At 47.1% G+C, this 21488-nt stretch overlaps 2 protein-coding genes and 1 long non-coding RNA gene across 8 annotated transcripts in view; all 3 read left to right on the top strand.

Annotated features, from left to right (window-relative positions):
- The window catches only part of CMIP (c-Maf inducing protein), a 130138-nt gene extending 126634 nt beyond the window's left edge, over window positions 1-3504 (top strand). For all 5 annotated transcript variants that reach the window (XM_064386264.1, XM_064386267.1, XM_064386265.1 and 2 more), the window contains one exon: window positions 1540-3504. In XM_064386264.1, coding sequence (XP_064242334.1) covers window positions 1540-1593 — 54 coding nt within the window. In that variant the 3' untranslated portion in view covers window positions 1594-3504. The remainder of the gene's footprint in view (window positions 1-1539) is intronic.
- A 1727-nt stretch (window positions 3505-5231) lies between these two features.
- Window positions 5232-14728, top strand: LOC135279155 (uncharacterized). Of its 2 annotated transcripts, XR_010346477.1 has the most exons (5): window positions 5232-5577; window positions 7421-7529; window positions 10767-10847; window positions 11067-12984; window positions 13644-14728. It is a non-coding gene; the product is annotated as an uncharacterized LOC135279155 (long non-coding RNA). The 2 variants fall into 2 exon arrangements; XR_010346476.1 differs by having other exon boundaries at window positions 10767-12984.
- Window positions 14729-19590: 4862 nt separating this feature from the next.
- The window catches only part of PLCG2 (phospholipase C gamma 2), a 68878-nt gene continuing 66980 nt past the window's right edge, over window positions 19591-21488 (top strand). Inside the window, exon 1 of the mRNA XM_064386429.1 lies at window positions 19591-19815. The gene's annotated coding sequence lies outside the window, so the exon portion shown is untranslated. The remainder of the gene's footprint in view (window positions 19816-21488) is intronic.

The following is a 21488-nucleotide window of genomic DNA, read 5'->3' as shown; positions in this document are numbered from 1 at the left end:
GAGAATTCAAAAAACTGAGAAAACAGGCAGGCATCACTTTTTCCCCTTTCACCTCTTCCATTGAGATTTATCTTGGTGCTGTTATTGTAGGGCTCTGTGTTTGTTCGAAGGTAGTAGTTTCTCTCCCTGGGGCACATGGTTGTAGGTTTGTTAAGAACAGCTCAGACTTCAAAGAACATATTTTTGATACAAATCTTTCCTTCTTCTCACGTTGGTCTGCAAGAGCATTTGGGGCACAAGCCAGTGATGACATTTCCTCTCAGCTCCATCCCCCACCCTACTAAACACACTTGCACACACACAGACACCCACATATGTACCAGGCAGGCTGAACCAGACAATAAATAAACACCCACTACTGAAGTCATTATTGCCTAACTGAAAAATTATTTGCTGGCAGTGTCTGTAGGATTATGAATAGCTCTTATCAAAATATGCGCGCACATAAATCAAGGAGTGAGGTAATAATGACTCCTAGAAACTTCCAAGTCCTCAATTATGCCCTGGCCTAATTAAAAGTGTTTATTTGTTTGGAGAGAATTAGCTGTGCAGTTATGGCCAGAGAGCATGGAAAGGGGATCGATGAGTAGGAGCAGCACAAACAGCCAGTCCCCCTCTGCCTCGTGTGGGGTGATCCAGGCATGATATGGCCAAAAGCAGTGGAGTTGTGGAAGGGAGACCACCAAGACACCAAAAGTTGCTAATATTAATGAATTGTTTTAGTACATGGAGGGTAAAATGGCCAGTGTGGAGGCTGAAGGAGGAACATGTCTATCTCTGCTGCAGTTTGAGTGCACCGCCTTCATGGTGAGAGTTGGACAGACTTGTTTTGCTAAGAATTTGCATAAAAAATAAGATCATGGCCTGATCTGGTGGCTGCTGCATGGGTTGTAGAGTAGGTGGGACTTAGTCTCATGTGTCTGTAAGGGCATCCTGTTCCTTTGCCACACCCACCTGTCCAGCTCACTGCTGAGCTCAGCACCGTGCCCAGGGTGTCACGCCTCTTCCTGCAGTCTGTGGTTGACAGATCAATCCTCCCAGTTTGCTGGGAGGTGCTTTGTCCCTTTCTGTAGCCCTCCTCCAGATTTGGATACGACCTTTGAATTGAGTAAGTCCAGGGATTGTTTCCACACAGGAGCTCCAGGCCAGAAGGCTGTGTCTGCCCTTTACCTCTCCTGGGCTGCCTGTCATCCTCACCAGTGGGGCTCTGTGCTTTCCTAGCCAAGGGGCGGTGCTTTCATCCCCTTTTGGGAGCCCACATTCAAAATACGAGTACAGTATTCAGAGCTGCACAGGTCCTAGGCTTGCTGTCACACAGAGTGTCACAGGATACAAGGTTTTTCACAAGCATCAACACCAACAACAGCGAGGCAAGGTGCTCTTCTTCCCCAGAAGTTTTTTCACTCCTCCCTTCTCTATTCCTCCTCCAGATCTGGATACCTCTGCTCTGTTGGATAAGCACAGGGAATGAGATTTGACAGGAACTTCTTCCCTGAGCCCTGAACATGTTGTTAATTCTGACCTTTCCTCCCCTCACAGGCTAAACTCCCCAACCTAAAGGAGGTGGACGTCCGCTACACCGAGGCCTGGTGAACTCTCCCTGCCTCCGACTCTTCTCTTTTGCTTCTTGTGAGAAGGAAAAGATTTTTAAAAAAGACAGATTGAAACAAACCAGAAAATAACTTTTGGCCAATTCCTGTAGAGCAGTGAGCCTGGGGACTTGGTGGCAGGAGTTGTGGTTGTGGGGTAGCAGAGTGGAGTTGTGTGTTTTGGGAGGATGGGGCAAGCCTGGACCCCATCGGATTCTTTCAGCTTTGTGATTTCAGAATCAGCATAATTTAAATTGAAAAGGAAGGAAACAAACAAAAAAAGAGGACTTTGTAGCAGCAAGAGGATTATAAAGAGGAAAAAAACACCTTTGTGGATTTTATTTGCCTTTGTGTTTTATGCCGTGTGGAGAAAAAAAAATATATTCCTTTGTCCTTACTTACCTGGGTTTCCTTGGCTGGCACCCAGCCAGCCAGAACTCCTGTTTCACCAGTTTTGCTCCAGAAAATCAAACTTCAGAAATCTCAAGAGAAGAAAACCAAAACCAATATGATTTTCACCTCCCCTCATGTTCTTGCAGTTGTTATGCAAAGTAATTTTGTTGTACATAAGATTTACATAATGCACCTATTTAAGAAAATGGTTCACAAATAACAGGTCTGGGACCTGTCTTTTATTTATGAATTGTTAATTCTTTTACCCTTTTTTTGCGTATAGTACTGTATAAACTAGTTTGCTGTCTTGTTGTTATTATTATTATTTTTTTTAAGGAAATGTCCTCCTTGAAGAATTGCCTTTTAGTAATGCAAACTGTATTATACTCCCTCTTTGTCAACATTCATCGCGTTGTCTTTTTGATTTCAAAATGCCTCAAATGTTATCAAATAGGAAGGAAAATCTTCATCAAGGGGGGTGTGGTTGTTGGGGAAGGGGGTGCAGGGATTAATAAAAGTCACAATTCCTTCCAAAGTCTGAAAATTTTCTTTAGTCTTTTAAGCCATGTCAGGTTCAAACATGGGAGATGGGGACAAGCCGTTTATTTTGCCAATGGGGTGTTTGCAAACTGTAGATTTTACAAATTGCCTCCGTTGTTTTCTGTTTACGTCCGATATTTCAAAACGAGAAAAAAAAGCTCTCCCTCCACTTTGTGCATCAGCTTTTTCTGGTTTTTTTTTCCCCCCCTCCCCTCATTCCCTCCCCTGTCCCGTGCCCCCCTCCCTGCCCTGTTCTGTGCACGCATTGTTCTGCATGTTCCTCTGGGGAGACTGAGGAAATCGCGGTGTTGCTGATCCGATAGCTCTGACCTGTCTGTAAATGTGACTGCTACATTTTTCAAATTCCACAGTTGCTTAGAAGATGATTTTTTAAAAATTGTGGTTTCTTTTATAACTATGCTGTTGACTTTTTTTTTTTCATAATGAGCCTTCATTGTACAGAGCTGCTTATTTAAAAAAAATCAAAAACACAACAAAAAGAATTTTTTTCCTCTGTTTAACACTTTTATTTTATTCTTCAGCACCTCAAGGTTTCACATACAGCCAATGTAATTTTTTATATGAATATATATATATATATATTTAATCTTATTCAATGGAAAGCCAAGCTTTTTTGTTCAGGTTTTGGTTTTTTTTTTAAGTTTGTTGCTATGTAGACAACCCCATCCCAAATGATGTTGTTTTTCTCTTTTTTTTCTTTTTTTTAAAATAATGAAACAGAAATTGAGTCTTAACTCATGTAGTGTGTCAGGTTTTCTTTTCCCCCCTTCAAATCCCACACTGTATGAAGATGCAGTATGGGAAGGAAGAAGAAGAAGAAAAAAAAAAAGAAGAAAAAATATGCCAACATTTTCCTTAGCACTGTTGCTTTTACCAATGGTTTACTACTACTGTTCTGTAGCTGTGTACAAAGAGATGTGAAATAATTTCAGGCAAAAATAAACTGTAAGTGAATATCTTTTAGCTGCGTGCTTTGTGTTTTCTTTGAAGGAGCCCTTGGCTGGCTGCTGATGTGGGCATGCTGTGGGAGGTGCAGGCCCAGAGCAGGGGACCAGCAGGCAGCCAGGGTGTCTGCCACCCCTCCCCAGGCTTGAGGAACCACTGTGGACAAGGAGGAGGAGAACTGCTGAGCTCTCTGTCCTGTTCCTGCACCCCTCCCCAAGCCTGTTTGTGCACTGTCCCCAGTCCTTGAAAGGCTTAAGGAGTTCTTGCCGGGGCCATCAAAAGAGTTTCTTGCACTGGTTGCCTGATGTAGGCAATGAGGGAAGCACTGGGGCATCTCCAGGCTCGAGAGGGGTTTCTGTACATTAAGGTGTATTTGAGGGTAGCCTCCAAAAGCAGGGATGTGCTGTGTTTGTGTTCTGCTGTCCTGGATGAAGCCAGGGTGTGGGCTGGATGCCAGCAGGACACCCAGCTGGAGCTCCACATCTCTGCCTCCATTGTCTGCACAGCTACTGAGCTTCAGCTTTCAAACAAATGGGCTCCACTTGAAGCCCATTCCTGCAGGTGTTCTGAGAGCTGCCTTTATCACCTGTTTTACCTGGCTCCTGTACTCTCACTTTTATCTGTATTTCTGTTCTGTTCCACAAAAGAGACTTCAGGACATGGAGAAACACGAGGGTTTGTACTGTGCTTCCAGCCAAGCTAAGTGCTCATGGGATGGCCCTTGATAAAAAGAAATAACCTGCCTTTATTTTTGTTTTTCCTTCACTGAAATCAGACAGCTGTAGCGAGTCCATTGGGCTTTTTGGGTGTTTCCCCATGAGCAGTCACCACTGTCCTGCCCTGGCAACAGCAAGGACTTCACAAAACCTTTCTGGACCCAGAAGATCCAGAAATATTCCTGGGATGTTGCGTGAGGGACTGAAGAACCGCCCAAGGAAGATCTTTAGGCCTTGGTGAGATGAAGACATGTTGGATACAGCTTCTCTTCCTGCTGTGGACAATGACCCATCCCTGAGCTCCCAAGGCTCTGCCTTTGTGGGAGCTGGGAACGGTGTTTGTGTTCTGAGCCTCATCTGGATTATCAGCCTTAGGAAAAGCCACAGAGCTTTGCTGAGATGCTACGTGGGTCACTTGGAGTGGGCAGGGAATGGGAGTGTGTGAGATCCCCCTTCAGCACCTGCCCTGGTCCTGCCTTCTGCTGGGAGAAACTCCTCCTTCGTGCTTGCTCCCTTCTCCTGTCTCCTGAAACAGCAGAATCTCCCCCTGCCATGGCAGCAGGCTGAACAAAGTCTGAGTGAGGTTGGAGGTGGTCAGTGTGGAGTTAAAATGGGGCTCAGGGTCTGTCTCGCCTGGCTGGAGTCATCCCGTGCCAGGGCAGCTGCCCTGGGTCTCAGGCCTGTGGCATTTACAGGGCAGCATGGTGAGGCTGCCTCAGGGTTGTGTCCGAGTGAGGATTCTCCTGTTGGTTACAGAAGGTGAGGATTAGACATGCTGTAATAGCGATGCTGTGTCTGAGTTTGCACTCCGCTTTTCCTGAGCTTTTTGTGCCAGAGCGCTGGGCCTCGTGGCTGGCTGGTGGTGTTCCCTGGATAATGATGCCTTTCTGCCTGTGCCCAGCTGCTGCTTGCTGATAATGGAGCAGTTCAGAAGCTGCCTGGTTCCATTTGGGAGGTGCCTGCAGCCCACCTTCCTGGGACTCGGAATGCCAGGGGCTGGTCTGACCCGCAGCTCTGGGCTTTCAACCCAAGCTCGTGCAGTCGCTCTGATGCAAGTCCACAGAGCACAAAGCCTCAGCACTGCCGAGTTTTGGGAGCAATTTTCTCCTGTCCTCGTTAAAAGCCTGTGGTTGTCCTGCCTTCCTACTGCTGCTTCCACTGCTCACAGCTACCTTTTGAGTTTCAGAAGACCAAACACAGAGATGAATCTCCCAAAGTACCTTTGCCTTCAGTTTCCCAGCTGTGTGGGCTCAGCTTATTTGTTGCTCAGAGAGTGAAATATATACCTAAAATCCTGAGAATTCAGCATGGATTTGCTTGTAGGGGAGTGCTGAAACAGCTGCTGCAGCATTGTCTGGTGGGATTTTTTCCAGGTAAGAGCTTGGGTTGTCTTGTTCATGGGATCCAGGTGGAGGCCAGGTTATCCACCAGTCCCGTCCCTGGTGACCTGGGGCTCCTTGCCTGATGCCAGCTGAGGGACCTCATGGGGAGGTGTGGGACATGGTGGCACTGGGCAGGTGTGGGGGATCTGCAGCTTGCTCAGGTTCCTGATCTCCTGTCCCCAGAGCGGGTGGGCCCTGTCCTGGGGCTCTGACCTGGCCTGGTCCCCAAGGCCTGGAGAGGCTCCATCTCTGAGCCCTCCAGCACCGAGCACAAGAAGTGTCTCTGATACTCCTTATGCTTCCCAGAGAGCATCAAGCCTCTGTTGAGGTAAAGTTTTCTTGGGAATAAAGTGGGCTCTGCACTGGCAATCCCTAAATGCAGTAAAGGAATCATTTAGTAATGAGGTGAAAGCAAAGCAGGGATGCCAGCTCCACCCAGCACTGCTGGCTCTGGAAAACAGCAGCAGCTGGGCCTGTTCCCTTCCTTGGGATTTCCACTGCCCTGGTGGCTGGGAGCAGCAGTACCCTCCTCTCATATGTACAAGGATTTTTAATCCTTGAAGCTTTACAAACATCTGCAAGCAGTAGGGCAGTAAGTGCTGCTAAGGGCAGTGCTGACCTCTCCCAGCCCCTGACCAGCTGTGCCCGTTAGAACACATCACTCAGTAATAGTGCTCTCTTGAATTTGTAATGAGTTTTTCCAACTAAATGGAGTACACATATCAAAATATTTCTTTTAAGTAGATGTTACAATGCATTTTCCCCCCATTTTCTATTGACAGGGGAAAAGCTTAAGTACATATTTGAGATTAGCTATTTTTATTATTTGGAATGTCCTTTTTGCCAGTAACATCAAACATGCAAGTATTTTTCCTGCTAGCCTGATACCTGTTTTTTTTCAAGTAATCCCACTTCCATGCTTTTCACCAGCTAGCTAGAACAAAGACTGTAATACCTTTGTGATTTTCCAGTAGGCCCTGTCAGATTTTAAATACATACATACCCAAACCTCCCAGATCTGCTGGCCATGGATGAACCTTATTGAAGTAAATATGTTTTTCTTGTCAATCCCTACAAAGATCCAAACAGAGCTGAGTAGAAGAGAGCTCCCAGTTTGTGTTCAGACCATTAAATTTGTCTTAGCACCTAAATTTACCAGTTTGCTCTGCAGATCTGGCAGTTGATATAGTAACCAGTTTCTTGTTAATTTTTCTTCCAGCTGGGATAGGATATCAAACATTAATCCTTTAATTCTTATGCAGCATGCATTTCAAGTTGAGTTGTTCAGTAGATACTGAGATACTTTTAAGTCATAGCTGGCTCTCCCACCTAGAATCTCCCGTTTTTAAATAAGCCTTTGCTATGAAATCCCTGCCTTTGCATTAAATTATGAAAAAGTTCTTTTAAAAAGTGAAGTTTGCTTTGAATATGAGGTCAGAGACCCACTGACTGTCTCACTTTAATAGAAGTGTTGCTGCTGTCTTTGGTATGCACTGTACCTTCTTATACTGAAATACTGAAACCTTGGCTTAGGGACATTTTTCTTTCTATATCTTACCTATTATGATGATATTAAGGATAATTAATGTTAGTGACTCATTTGCCAGGTGCTTGATGATCTTGGGGCTAGGTTTGTTATTTACTTCTGCAGAGGGGCAGGGTGTGATCCCTGAGTGTTGCAAAAACACATTGATCAAGAACACTTCAAATTTCAGTTTGGGCCATAATGTTAGAAACACACGATCTGTGGTTGACTGTTGCTTATGAAAGAGAAAAGGTATTGTAAACCTGTCTATTGACTGGGGTTTTATGTTCTCTTCCTCTGTTTTACCAGCTGTCTCCCTTCCATGTGGTTCTCTCCAGGCCTGACAGATGGGTGAGCAGTGGCAGGGCTGGTGGAGCATCCCTGTGCCTGGATGGGGCCCATCAAGATCCCCCTCATGGTAAGGAAAAGAGATTCTGCTCTGCACGATGGCCTAGCATGGGAGCAGGATTTGTCCATTGTAGCAATAAAAAAATAAATCAGAGCTTTATAAAAATCCCAGCCATAGCTGGAACAAACCTCCCTGTGACCTGGGGGAAGGGCTGTGTGAGGGGCAGCAAGGACAGCTGAGCTCAGACACAGCATTGCTCCTGCCCTCACTGAGGTGAAATTCTTGTTTTAACATTGCAGTGAACTTGGTAGAGTATTTTTGGCTGGAACAGTCTGACCCAGACTTCTGCAACAGTCCACTATTAACTGATAAGTTAAAGGAGGCTCTGGGGGAATCGTGGATGTGGCTAACGGGATGAAATCCATCCCTGCAACCGAGGCTGGCAGAGGGCTGGGTCTCCTTGCTCAAGCCTGGTAAAGATGCCAGGTCCTGCTCCTTCACAACTCTTTTCTTCAGAAAATGTGCTGGGTGTCATTGTCAGAGGGATTTTTGGTTTAGAGCTTGGGGGAACCTCCCCTGAGCACTGAGGGCAAAGCTCCACTGCATAGCCAGAGCTGTGCATGGCCATGGGATAGTCACACAGGATCTCATGCTTCATGGAGATGTGGAATTCCCTCTTTTGGGTGTCTGTCTGGCTCCTCTTGACAGGGAGTGAGTGGTGGTGGCTCTGCCTGTGACAGTGAGCTTTTGTTCCTGCACAGTGAGAGCTGCAGGACCCCAGAGTGCCAAATCTCTGTCCAGGTACCTCCTTCATATTTGAGAGCTTCCAAAACACCTTTCTTGGTAATGCAGCTGATTTATGAGGACAGGGAAAATGGGGCAGTGCACAGAGGGCAGAGCAAGGTCCTGATGGGTGTTTCCAAATGCAGCCCCATCCCACTGCTACCAGTGAGGGGCTCCCCAATACCCCCAGATGATGTGAGGAGGGTCAGGGCTAGTGGACATCCCTGGATGTTTTGGCAGGCCCAGCACCAGGGTCATCTCCTGTGAGAAACTCTCAAATAAATAAATAAAAACCTCAAACCAGGGGGGGAAGAAAAAGAGGAAAAAGTTGCAGCTAAGGTTGAGGCTGCTGCAGAGCTGATGACATCAATGTTTCCATGGTGACAAAATCTTCACTTAGGTATGGTGAGTGCCCTGAGCTTGCGGCTGCCAAGGAAACCCGCCCGAGCTCCAGCACCAGCCACTGCGGTCCTGGGCCTTCCTCCCCCTCCTCCTCCTCCTCCTCCTCCTCCTCCTCTTCTCCCTGCCCTGCTGCCCAGGGGCTCTGAGCTGCACCCTGCTCCCTGTCCCATGTGGAAGTTAGTTGGTGAAATTATCCCATTTTTTGCCCCCATTGCCGTGTCAGCTCCCTCATGATGAGGGAGAGCTGTGATCAGCAGGGACATGGGGACATGGTGTGACTGTCCATTGCCACACCACACCTGCTGTCCATTGATGGGCCCCAATGTCTCCATGGAGGCCAAACAGAGCTCTTGGCTTCCTGCAGCTTGTGAGTGAAGTTGCTGTGGGTTTTGGGGTCTGGTTTGGGCTGACACCACGCTCAGGGAACCCAGCCTGGTGTGGGGACCCTTCCTTTCCTGGGACATGGTGTGGTGTGGCCTCAAGGCAGCAAGTGGCTGGAGGGATGACTGTGGAGGAGCAGGTGGGTGGGATATTTTACATTCCTCCATGTCTTTAAATGCAGCATGAAACAAACCCATCTGTGGCCACTCCTTTGCTGGGAGGTTGTCCCAGCACAACATGGGTTGGGTCTGGGTAATTTTTTTCCTATGATTCAGGTTAAAATCCTTTGAGTTCCCACCGTGTCAGAGACCACCCCCAAGGAGAATTAGGGAAATTGATGACATGACAACAGTGTTTATCCTCCCCCACCATCACATTTTCCCTCCTCTTCGTTAGTATAAATGGGAAGCTCCTCCTGAAGTTTGGTTATTCTCTAGAAATGCACTGAATTCAGACAAGAGCAGTCATTAGTCACCAGGGTGAACCCAGGGCTAACAAGCAGTGAGTGAAGTGATGAAAAATAATTGGCAAGAGGTTTGGGTCTGAATAAAGCCCTGATTTTAGTGCTGTGCTCAGCTGAAGCTATGCCATAGTTGGCCAAGTGTGAGCACCCTGACCAGTGCCCCCACAGCAGTCCTGACAACCCTGAAGGACTCCTCAGGCCTCTCCACATGGTGGCAGGCAGGTTGGTGGCTGGTGGCTGAGAGCTCTGTCCTGCCATGAATTCATCTCCCGTGAAAAAGTGTAATCCAAATCCCACGAAAGCTGATGGAAAATGCTCTTTTCAAGCTCATTTTAAGGCAGACCCCAGTGATTAAACAGCAGTCTGGGAATCTTTGTTTGGTTTTGTGTTTTTACATGGGTATTGAGTGCAGGCCTAAAGGCTGCAGTGATGGATTGTGTCACATGACGCCACTGCATCACTCCACGTGTGACCATGGCCAGCCCTGTGCCACCCCACCAGGGACTGTCTCCTTGCCTGTCTGCACGCCGAGGTACAGCTCTGGCTTTGATTTTAGAAGCTGGGGGTTTGGGTCTTGGTCAAGCTGTTGTTATTTCAGGAAAAGAAAACAACAACAGCAAAAAAAAAAGCAGTAATGTGTCTGAAGGAGAAACATCTGGCATGTGAGACACTGCTGGCGCTCAGGCTCTGGGGTCTGCGATCCATCAGGCTCCGAGCCACGCCGTGCCTGAGCTGAGCCAGTTGCTGGGAAGGAAAGGAAGGGAAAAGCAGAGCTGCCAAACCCCAGTGGCACGAGGCAGCCTGGTGCTCCCACCCAGGGCCCTGAGGCAGCAGTAGAGCAGGTGACCAGGGGTGACAATCTCCTCATGCCACTTTTATTCCGGGGGGAAAAGACACAATTTACCAGGAGGCAGAACTGTGGTCCAAGGAAAGCTCAACCTGCTGCTTGAGTCTTTAAAGTCCAACAGTTCTGCAGTAAAATGGCTTAATTTTATCCCACAGCTGTGGTAGGAGCAAAGGCGATTAGCTAACAGCAAATCTCTCTTGAGAAAATGAAGGATTTTTTAGGCCTGAATTTTGGAGAATAATTATCAATTTATTGATAACCCTTCAAAATAATTATGAATTTTGCACAGTACCAGACCTCCACTACCCAATTTCTGGTCACAGGAGAGGAGTGTAGTCAAAGGGAAATGACTCACAGCTGCCTGTGGTTGAAATTAATGAGATACTTATCTGGAAATATTGTTGTCAGTGGCTTTTCCTTGTATTTTGAGTCAGGACAACAGCATGGAAAACATCGCCGAGACAGCGGTGTCCTCACTGTGGTGGATGCAGAGACAGGAGGATCAGCTCTGGTAAGTGAAGAATCAGAGGAGTGATGGGGTGTAAGGCCAAGAAACCCCTGTCTGAATGTTCCAGCTGACTTGCTGCAGTAAGCAGCCCACGATAACCCCACAAATTTATTTAATGAGGACAGAAGGGAGAAAGGACATGATGGAGAAAACCTGAAATCAGCTCTAGGACCTTGGGATGAGACTTTTCTTTTTAAATTTTTTTTCTTTTCCCATCCCTAGAAAGCCCTTTCGCATCCTGCATCATCTTTCCTGTAAGCAGCAGCTCTTCCAGGAGATTTAAATAGATGTGCAAGAGAAATCCTTCCCCTGCCTGCGCCTGGGGTTACCCCGCGCGTCATCTTCCCGGCGAGGAACAGCAGTGGCCGTGCGAGCAGAGAGCTGAGCTTTCTGGATTGCTTCAAAGCCCCGCTCTGCCAACCAGATTATTGATCAAGAGGAAACGTCGGCGTTTCAGAAGCTTCCCCAAAAAGGCACGGAGCCCACTCGGCTCCTGTGCGTCACTGGGGATTTTTTTATCCGCGGATTTTCCGGCGTGTTTAACAGAGCCGGGTCGTCCAGGAGGGACCCTGGCAGAATCTCCCTGCTGAGTGACTCACACTCGCACATCATGGGAATATGGGTTGACTTCAACATACTGCACTTTTCAACTCTGATTCATGCCACCCCAGGAGAGTAAATAAGGCAACTCCACACACATCTCGGCCGTGACGAGCTGCCTTCCCACTGAAAAGGTGTCAGGACGAATGACACTGCCAGGGAGTGGTGTCACCTACAGCTTAGCCAGCAATTTCACAAATAGGACAAAATGTCTCTTTGCATGTACACCACAAGCCCCTTGCAGCCCGGGGTACCTGCCCTCTTGCGTGTTGCAGGAGGTCTTTGCTATCTTTAAACCAAAGATGCTGTGCTAAGTCCAGAGAGTTTTTGGCAGGTTTGCTAAAGCTTGGGGACATTTATTAGCAATCTGGGGTTGTCACTTTTCAGGCAGATCGCTTCTCTGCAGATCACTTCAGAAGGGTGGCTCAAAAAAGCAGAGAGCTTCACTTGGCTGGATGATTCCCAAATTCAGGGTAAGCCAGGTCACTGCTGCAGAAGGCGTTACGTGATGTGTTTAGCACCATAGAGACAAAAATCAGGAGCATATTTTTTTAACACGATCTAAATGAATTATGTATCTGAAATCAGTTGTTTGGGGAAAAACTCCAACTGTCATTACTGGTACCTGGATGGTGGTGAGTCACCAAATTACATCCTTGGGTTGGGGAAACGGGGAGCTGAATAAGTGGATGTCTAGTTGCCTGTTAAGCCAGTGAAGCAATCCAGCTAAAGCACCTCCTGTACCAGTCAGATGATTTCTTCAGTACATTTTCACTCCAATCCTGGCTTGCAGCTTTGCCAGGAAAGCCCAAGGAAAATGCCCAGGTTCTCCTTACAGCTCCTGTTCAGCCTCTGCAGGGAGCAGCAGCCCCTGGGTCAGCTCTGGCAGCTCCCTCCAGCACATGGCTCTGCCAACCCAGTGACTCAGCAGGAATATCTTGGCAGAAATCATCAAAAGAAGGAAGCCTTAGCCATCTCCTGATAGCAGATTGTGGATCTGTGCTTTTTATTTAGCCTCATCTGTCACTGAGTCTGTGTAGCTATCGGTCTGTGCCTGGAGGGAGCTGGATTACAGGTGAATTTTCTGATTGCAGGTTGCTGATGTGAAGAAGTGAATGTGTTCTTAGGCAGGTTAGCCAAATGGAGGGGCAGAAGTTATTGAATAAGCATTAAGTGAATTGGGGGCTTAATTCCCAGTGAATGCCAGCTCCTCCAGTTCTTTTCTCCCTTAGGCTTTAATAAAAACCTCAGTCTTATCCTGAAACCTGCAAGAGAGAAATATCCCCAGCAGCACAATTAGTGCATGCTATGCCACTTCTTACAGTGCTGTAATATTGTCTTTCTTTCAAAGTAAATAAAGAAAGAACCCCCCCTCATTTGATTACATGTTCTGTTCTTTCCTCCAGCCTTGTCAACGTGAAGCACAGGGATTGCCTAATCTGCTCTCATTATTTAATTATGTGACTGCACTGGCTTCTGGCCCTAACCCATCACGACTGGCACTGCATTCCTGCCCAGCCTCCAGGCACCTCCAGCTCCGGTGGGTATGGGAAGTGTGTCCCCACATTCTCTGCCCATCGGGTGTGTGAGTGGGCAGCCAGCACAGGGAAAGGACATGGCTTGGATCCAGCTGAGGAGTGAAGCGCTGGGTCCCCAGCATCCAGGCCTGTGGTCTCCACAGGACATCAGCCAAGCCCTTGAGGAGGAGGCAAGTGGAGGCACTGGGTGTCCACACCCTTCCTGGCATGCCCACTCCCCGGGAGTGCCAGTGGGATGTGTGTGGTGGTGGTGTCCCCGTGCTCCCAGGATTCCTGCTGGTCCCGGGGTGTGCCAGGGCTCGGTCCAGCTGCAGGGCACTGGCAGCTCCTGGTGAGAGCTGAGCCCCAGCCCTGGCACAAGCCCTCCCCTGGCCATCCAATCTCTCCTGCCCTCAGGGGACAGCTGCAGCCTGCTTATGCCTGGGGGTGGTGTCTTAATCCAGCTACATTAAAAACCCAGTAAAAAAGCCCTTCTGCTAAAATGCTGCCGTAGGAAGGACAGAGGAGCCCAGCTGCATGGCTCAACAGCATGGATGAGAGTGGAGTTTCAGTGATGTTATACCAGATGAATTTATCCTCTCAGCCTTAGTCAAAATGTCTGCATACCTGGTCTCTAAATCACTGTTTTCATTATCTTGTTATTTATCTCTCTCCCTCACAGAGCTATTAAAGTCCTGGGATTAAGAACATAAAATATGTCTCCAAGACAGAGTCGTGCCCTCTGCTGTTGGCAGTTTCCCCACGTGAGGCCCTCAGCAGTGTAACTGTGGGCCAGAGAAAGAAATAAGAAGAACTTTGTCCCCCCAGCTTGAACCTTGAGGCGCATGGTGCTTTTCTTCCTCTGCGGCTTGCAGGGAAATGAGTCACAGTCAGGACAGCATCTTCTGCGTGAGGTTGGTGTAGCTCTGGGAGATGGACCCTGGCAGAGTGATGGAGGTTTGATGGCACTAAGAAAGAGCCCCTGCTATCACTAGCTTTGCACAAGCACTTTGGCTCTTTACAGTTTTCATTAGGTGAGCAGCTGCAGAGGCACAGAGTGATAGATTTTCCACTGTCAGTCCCCTTTGCCTGTGTCTGAGCAGCTTTGCCTTGGGAGATGGACCTTGTGGGGCTCCTGCACTGAGGCCAAATTCTTCCAGTACCAGGATGGTAACACATATGTGGGACACCTATGGAAAAAAAGGGGATTTAAACTGAAATTTTCTGCTAGTGTTTCTTAGGCTTTGCTCATCCCCACCTAAATTCACAGGGGGCTGAAGGATGAGGCGCCTGTTTTCCTCTGTTCTCATTTCATTTTGTTTCCTTTGTTTGGTCCCCATCATAGCAGCTCTTGGGCCCAGGCCCAGCACTTAGCAGCAGTAGCACAGGAATTGATTTCAGCAGAAGCAGACAATTTCCTAAATTATTAATGTTAATAGTGGACAAACCACAGGACACAAGCAAAAATATACAGAACAAAGAGCTGGAGAAAAGCAAGAGGATGGCAGCCAGAATCATCAGGGTGATGAGAGACAGAACAGGGATAGACAGAGATATGTCCTGCATAACTGGGACCAAAATGGAGCACACACAGAGAAGGTTTTGGGAAAATCCAAAAGCAAAGCAGTGCACCCCTTGGAGAGATTCCCAATTGCTATGGATACATGCACTGTTATTATCAGGGTTTTATAACAAGCAGCTCACACGCAGAAATTTCTACATGATGAAAGATCTGTGTCCCATGCCTTTATTAGAAACATGCTGGGGGGCAGGGGAGACTCCTGCGCTGTCCCCATCCTCTCCCCTGCCTCAGGGGTGGTCCCTGAGGTTGCCCAGTCCCTGTGACACAGGGTAGCTCCTTGCCAGCCTGCCTGGCGTGCCCTAGTTGTGTTTCTCAGAACCCCTCCGTGTTTTCAGCTGATTTGCTTTGACATCAGCAGCCGGCAAGAAGTTCTCTGTGTCGGGCTGCGTGGGAGTGCTATGTGACACCTTAATCATGCTAAACAGGAACACACATTCAGATTTCCTCGGCATTTCAAAGAAATGTGATTTCCTTTGTGCTGCAAAGAAAGAGTTGACTTGATTGCGACTCTCTGTGGAGATCAGCTCTGGTGCCTGTGAATTAGGGTGCCAGGATCTCATTCTGGGAAAAAAAGGGAGATAAAACACACCAGGCTTTTGAGCTGCAACTATTAGGTTTAAGTTTCTTGCTGGTAACTGGGGCTAATTTTGAGGAGACCTGTTTAATTGGCCAATGTATCAAGAAATCAGATTTTGTTAAAAAATGAAAATTTGCATACAAAGTACCATATCATACTGAAATATATATACTGAAATATCACTGAATCCCAGCTTTGGACACAGTTATTAGTTGTGTAGCACAGGCATGGGAAACTAGTGCAACATCTAAATCAGTAATTCACTTGTAAACTTATTTCTCCTCTCTGTTTGAGTGACAAATACTTAAAATCTCAGTGAAGACTCAACTAGGGATGAATATAAATAAGTACAGATATAAGTGAGCATTTGCTGACCCAGATGAAATGAAATAATGGTAGAGAGGAATCACGAGACACCTGCTAGCACACGGCCCAGTGAAGAGTGATGGTGGCGTAGGGTGGGATTTTATAACTGGTGTTATTTGTGCTATGTGGCAAGGCCATTGGGAAGGCTGGATGTACTGGTGTGTTCATTCTGCTGACAGCCTCACTTGCTCAGCTTTGCTCATCTGGATGCATAGGGCTGCTTGGATGCTCAACATGAAAATGCTTTTCATTTTTTGTGATTTAAGAGAGAACCTTAAAAACAGTACATTTGGTAAACTACCACTCATGATAATAAGCAAAACTCCTGTTGGATCTGATAAATTAATTTGAGTGATTATGCTCAATTTAGCAAAGCACTGTGTTCCTGCTGGATAGGTTCCCAAAGCATGGGACTGAAATGTAGTACTGGCCAGGAACCCCTGTCAGGGGCACTGAGGTTTGCCGTGGCATTCACCAGCACTTGGTAATTGCTGCTACCCAAATGTTTCAGTTTTCAGCACCAAATTGCTGTTGCCTAACCCTGTTCACATAGCGTGCAAAAAAAGTAGGTCACTCAAGGCAGCAGGTATTGCTGGGCTTGGAAATCCACTTCTGCACGTTCACAGTTCAGCAGCTCCTCTAGAGGGAGGATCACAACTGCTGTCACCAGGCTCCCACCGAGCTGCTGCCTCAAAAGAGCAGTGATGTGCATTCCTCTCCCCAGTGTAATGTGAGGGTGCTTTTCCTTTCCCACGTGGGCTCCTCTGAGACAGGGAATGTCCCCTTCCATCTTCAGTGGCAATGATCTTCCTGTTTTAATTGAGAGCTAATAATAATCTCACCTTGCTCTCTGAATCAGGGTCTGGATTTCCAGTCTCAGACTAGAAAATGACATCTCTGCTCAAGGGGAAGCTGGAAGGAGGATGAATGTCTCTTCCCATGCCTTGGTCTCCTGTTTCTCTGTGATGTTGCAGAAGCCAGGAGCTGCCCAGGATCAGGATAAGCCCTGCTCCCTGTGGCTGCTGGGCTGTATGGTGGTGTCCAGGGACAGCAGGGTAGGTGGCCCAGGAGCTGGCTGCTGGTGGAGCAGCCCTGCCTGGAAAGCAGGACAGAACAGAGTGGCAGAGCAGGGTGGGCTCGTCCTGTGAGCCTCTAAAGAGGAGGTCAGCACTGGATTGACAACACTGGATGTTTGTCCACAATGAGCTGCTCTTTCTCACGGTGCTCAGGCATTCTCCTCAGGATGGGATTGAGGCAGTTTGCATGATCAGTTCTTGGCACCCAACCCCTATAGTTTTTGTTGTGAATCCTGCCTGCTGGCCTGGGGTTACCTGCCCATGTCCTTTGCAGGAAAGCAGACCCAGGCAGAGCCTTTCTGCACTTGAAAACAGCAAAGTTACGGCACATCCACTTGCAGCATGGTACGGGTTGGAAGGCAGCCACTGCTCCTTCTCCCTGGGTGGAGCAAGGGGCTCTCCCCCACCCATTTGTCAAATCAATGTTGTTGTAGAGCTGGGGTTAAGCAGTCACACAGAATTACCTGTGTAAAAATGCAGTGCAGGGAATGTTAGCTAAGCTTCACTTAGATCACTGCAGATGTGTTATTTTGGGACACATTCATACTGTGCAGTCCTTATTCAGACGAAACTGCAATTGACGTAATTTTTTCCATAATGTTGCTTTTATTTGAAATCATATCTATACATCTTGTACAAATCAAACTAATAATAAGCATTTCCATGTCAGACTCTACTTATGGATTCATTTTGGAATTTAGTTTATAGACATGATTTGACTTCACTGGGATTTATATCCCTAAAAGGACTGCAGCAACAGGGGACAAATGCTAGAAAGTGGCTTTTTGTCTATAATTCAACATATTTGTTTGTGGAACCCTGAACAGTGTTCTAATCTCCCATCTGAAAACTGCCTTGTCACCTCTTGATTTACAGTATTTTCCTTTGCCTTGCCTCTCTACGACTCAGTATTTCTTACAAAGCAGATATTGTCAAATCTCTTTCTTGAAACATATAATAACCACCTTTTGTATTGAACAGGCATATAAATTACTCAGCTTATATGACAGAATAGAAAATAAAGAGTTGAGTATCTGGCAGAGATGCTGAAGAGTGATGTTATTATAACCTTACTGTGAAAGATTTGCCAGCAGAAAGTTACATATCAGTGAGGTAATCAACAACAATATTCCCTTTATTACAGCAAATACCAGAAAAGATTATTGTAGGACGTATTTCCAGATAAATCACTATTCTCTTATTGGGATGTTCAGTAGCCATCCTTGTGCATCACAGATGGGATTCAGAGCTTAAACAGACCCCAGGCAATGAAAGACACATGATCACAGGGGTTGCCTATTAGTGTTAAAGATGTATTATTCAGATCTTCTTGGGAATTTTCCCAAGATGTTTGTTTTTCAGAGGGAAATAGTGTTCCTGCAGAACTAATATCTCACAGATCTTCAAATTTTCCTTCATGAAAATTACACCAGGAATGGAACAGCTATTTCAATGTGGAATGGTCCAGATGAAACCAAATCACAGTGCTTGGCTTGGAGCAGTTTCAAACAACCACCCATCCTTGCCTGAGCTGCTGACAGACATATGGGATTTGCATTTGGATGCTTTGTCCCTCCAGTACCTGCAAACAGGCTTGGCTCATCCTCTGGCTGAAGAAGGGCATCCACCCTGGCAGCCAGCAAACACCAGGGCCCTGGGCAAAGAGGTGCAAGGAAGCAGAATGTACCCTTGTAGGAAAAGCTGAAGATTTTGGCTGACAGGGGAAAAGATTATGGGGTCGAGAGGCAGCTTAGAGAAAAGCATCTGTATCAGCCTCTCCATGTGAGCCTGTGACTCAAACTGCTCAGCCCTCTTTAAACCTCCGAACCGAGGGGCCTGGGCAAGGGTAAATCAGGACAGCCCGACACAGGCACGGAAGAGAAGCCCAAAGCATTGTCTCACCAGCTCTGTCCTTGGTGCCTGACTGTATCCCCAAGGAACCCTGTTACCCAGGGCATGGGTAATGACATCTCTGCTCAAGAGAATGGCCAGCCCTCCCCTAAACATCACCTGCAGCCCCCGATCAATACCGAGCAGCATTAATGTCAGCACTTTCTGCTTGATTTATCGCTGCTTGTAAACATCAGCTGACTTTGGATGGAGCCTTAGGATCAACCTGGCTGAACTGGAAGAAAATAGAGCTAAAAGCCCTTGGTCGCCGTTTATTCGCGGCTGGGATTTGGTGCACGGCTCCATCTCTTGGCGACTGCACGACAGAGCTGGGGTTTGGCCCCGCAGGGTGGCAATGACGGCGTTTCCTTCGCTGAGTGTCACCAACTCAAACAGACTTGGATTTGGAAATCAGAGTCAGGTGCAGCCGCAATCTCGGTGTTGAGCTTTTTCCGCTTAAGGGGTGAAAGTCGCTCACAGGCTTTGGCTGCTCTGTATCCTTTTCCCACTCTGCACTGAAGGTGGGTGAGTATCCTGGAATCAGGTTGGAAAAACCCTCTAAGACCCTAACATTAGCCCAGCACTGCCAAGCCCACCACTGCACCACGTCCCCAAGAGCCACATCTGCACGTCTTGTTAGTCCCTGTAGGGATGGTGACTCCATCGCAAAAGTTTAAAAGCGTTATCACCTCAAGAGAGACTTATTTAATGGTCTGGTTCTGCGGACACAGGCTCCTCCCAGGCTCCGCATCCCGTGGGATGTCCGGGACCGATGGCAGAGTCCCTGCGGTGCCGAGGCAGGGCCGGGACAGCCGGGCACCGCTCCCGCCGTGTCCCCGCACACGCTCCCGTCCCGCAATCTCTGCTGCCCTCGCATGGAGCTGCTGGGAAAGGAAATGAGCCGGGTTTGGGCACGTTCGGGTTTGAAGAGGACATGTGCCATCAGTGACCGCCACTGCGGGCTCGCAGGCAGCTCGGCAAGTGCTGATGGTCATGGCCCTTTCCGCCCTAATAACACTGAAAATTGATCATCGCTGGGCTTTGTCACATTCAAAGTCGTGTTCAATAATAAACCTGAGCTTCTCTAGGAGCTGTCTTGAAATACAGACCTAACAAGCCAAGCCATGAATCTGCATGTGTCCAGGCAGGGGGTCCTTGTCTGCTCTTTGGTAAGTGGTTTCTTTCTTTATAATGACATTTTGTTCTTCCCTTATGCTCTCCATCCAAGGTTATCAGGAAGCTAATCAGCTAGACTTCCCAAGAACAAATTATTACCTAGCAAAATACTACTTATCCTGAAGACCAAGCACAGCCTCGAGCTCTGCCTTGAATACATATTAAAGAAGGCTGTTACAACCTGATGGTAAGAATAAAATTTTATTTTGTATTAGGGTCTTTACTGCTGTTGCTAGTAATAACTGTATTTTATAAAAGTATCAAATTATAGCTCTAGCTGTCAAGAAACTCTGAACAGTCTCTGCTTCTCAGCTATAACAAAATCTGGTGCTCTTTCTCATACTCAGAACCATTTCTAGCTATAAATTTGTAGCCCTTTGCTTTCATTTTGTTTAAGCTTAATTTTAATACAAGACTGTTCTTACTGTTCCCTCCCTGTGGGTAAATCCCATGGTGATATCTGCAGTGTGATGCACACCTGTGTGCCTGCTCTCCTGGCAGTTACCAAACCCCGAGCAAGCTCCTTGCACAAGGGACAGTAACTACAGCATGCAAAGGACTGAACGTGCTGTCCCATGGGATGTGTGCCATATGCAAATATGGGCCACATGTGCAAGAGCAGATTTGAGAAGATAAGCTGCTAAACTGGCCTATCTCTGGGAGAAAGCCAGGCTGGCAGACTGACACGGCTGAGCTAACAGCTAAACTGATCTTTAATCCATCTTTGCTGTAAACTAACTAGAAAGAGATCACCAGGCACTAAGTAGCCTGTGTGGATGAGGTAAATGATAAAACCTGAGAAAAATCATTGGGAAACTGGGAAAGCAATAATTTTGAAACAGCAAAACTACTGGAATTGTATAATTGTATCCAGTGCAAGGCTGTTGGTGTGTCTGGAGGTGACTACTTTGCTGATCAGTTAGATTTAGCTGTTCACTTATGAGTCCCCTTTGAAAGAGACCAGTTGAAAAGATCCAGTGGGTGTGTAGCATGAAGAGGCACTTACGAGCCAAGCTAGAAACTTGTACAATTCCACTGAGCAACATTTTTCCTAAATGAATCCTGAGCAGAAAGTCTGCTAATACTGGATGTGGGCAGTGAGTGGCATCGTGGTATCACAGAAGAAGCAGCAGAGCAACAAACGAAGAGGATTACAGACAGCAGAGGGACAGATAAGAGGCTGAGCAGGGGTGATTCTCAGGATGGGGATCCTACCTGTGGTTAGTGCTCTGTTCATATGCCCACACATGATAAGTTTTATACACTGCACTTATGGAAATTAGTACCATTGAGCAGTGAATCTTGTTCTGCTCTTTCATTTCTGCCCTGCAGCTCCCTGCAGGAAAGCAGACATCTCTCCTCTCACCCTGTGGACTGATGTGCCTTCCTCATGGCTTGTAGAAATACAGTGCACAAGCAACAGATCCTAGTGAAGGAAAACACCTGGTACTTTTGGACTCACTGAACCATCACTAGTTTGTCATTAAAAGGGAGGATGGCATAAATGGTCCTAGAAGAATGCACACAGACCCTGGTATGAATAACAAAGCAAATGCCAGAGTAGCATGGGTGATGTTTTAATGTCCTGGGGAAGGAGAATTTTAGGAATCCGAACCATGCAAAGATGCTTGCTGATGTTCCTGGGTCACTGGCTTGAAACCACAGCAGCCAGGAGCTCCTGGAAGGTTTGCTGAGGGCTTCAGGTGGGAGGAGTGGAACTGGAACTGGAGCAAGTTTCCTGACTGAGACTCACAGTCCACACACCACAGCATTCTAGCTTGAGGAAATGTAGTAGAAGAGATATATAAATGTAATGTGACATATATAAATAGGAATATTACTTTGGCAGTCTCTTTCTGT

Source organism: Passer domesticus, chromosome 12 (assembly GCF_036417665.1).
Source record: "Passer domesticus isolate bPasDom1 chromosome 12, bPasDom1.hap1, whole genome shotgun sequence".
Taxonomy (NCBI): domain Eukaryota; kingdom Metazoa; phylum Chordata; class Aves; order Passeriformes; family Passeridae; genus Passer; species Passer domesticus.
Note: the sequence above shows the minus strand (reverse complement) of the source record. Positions and strands in the feature narration are given on the sequence as shown.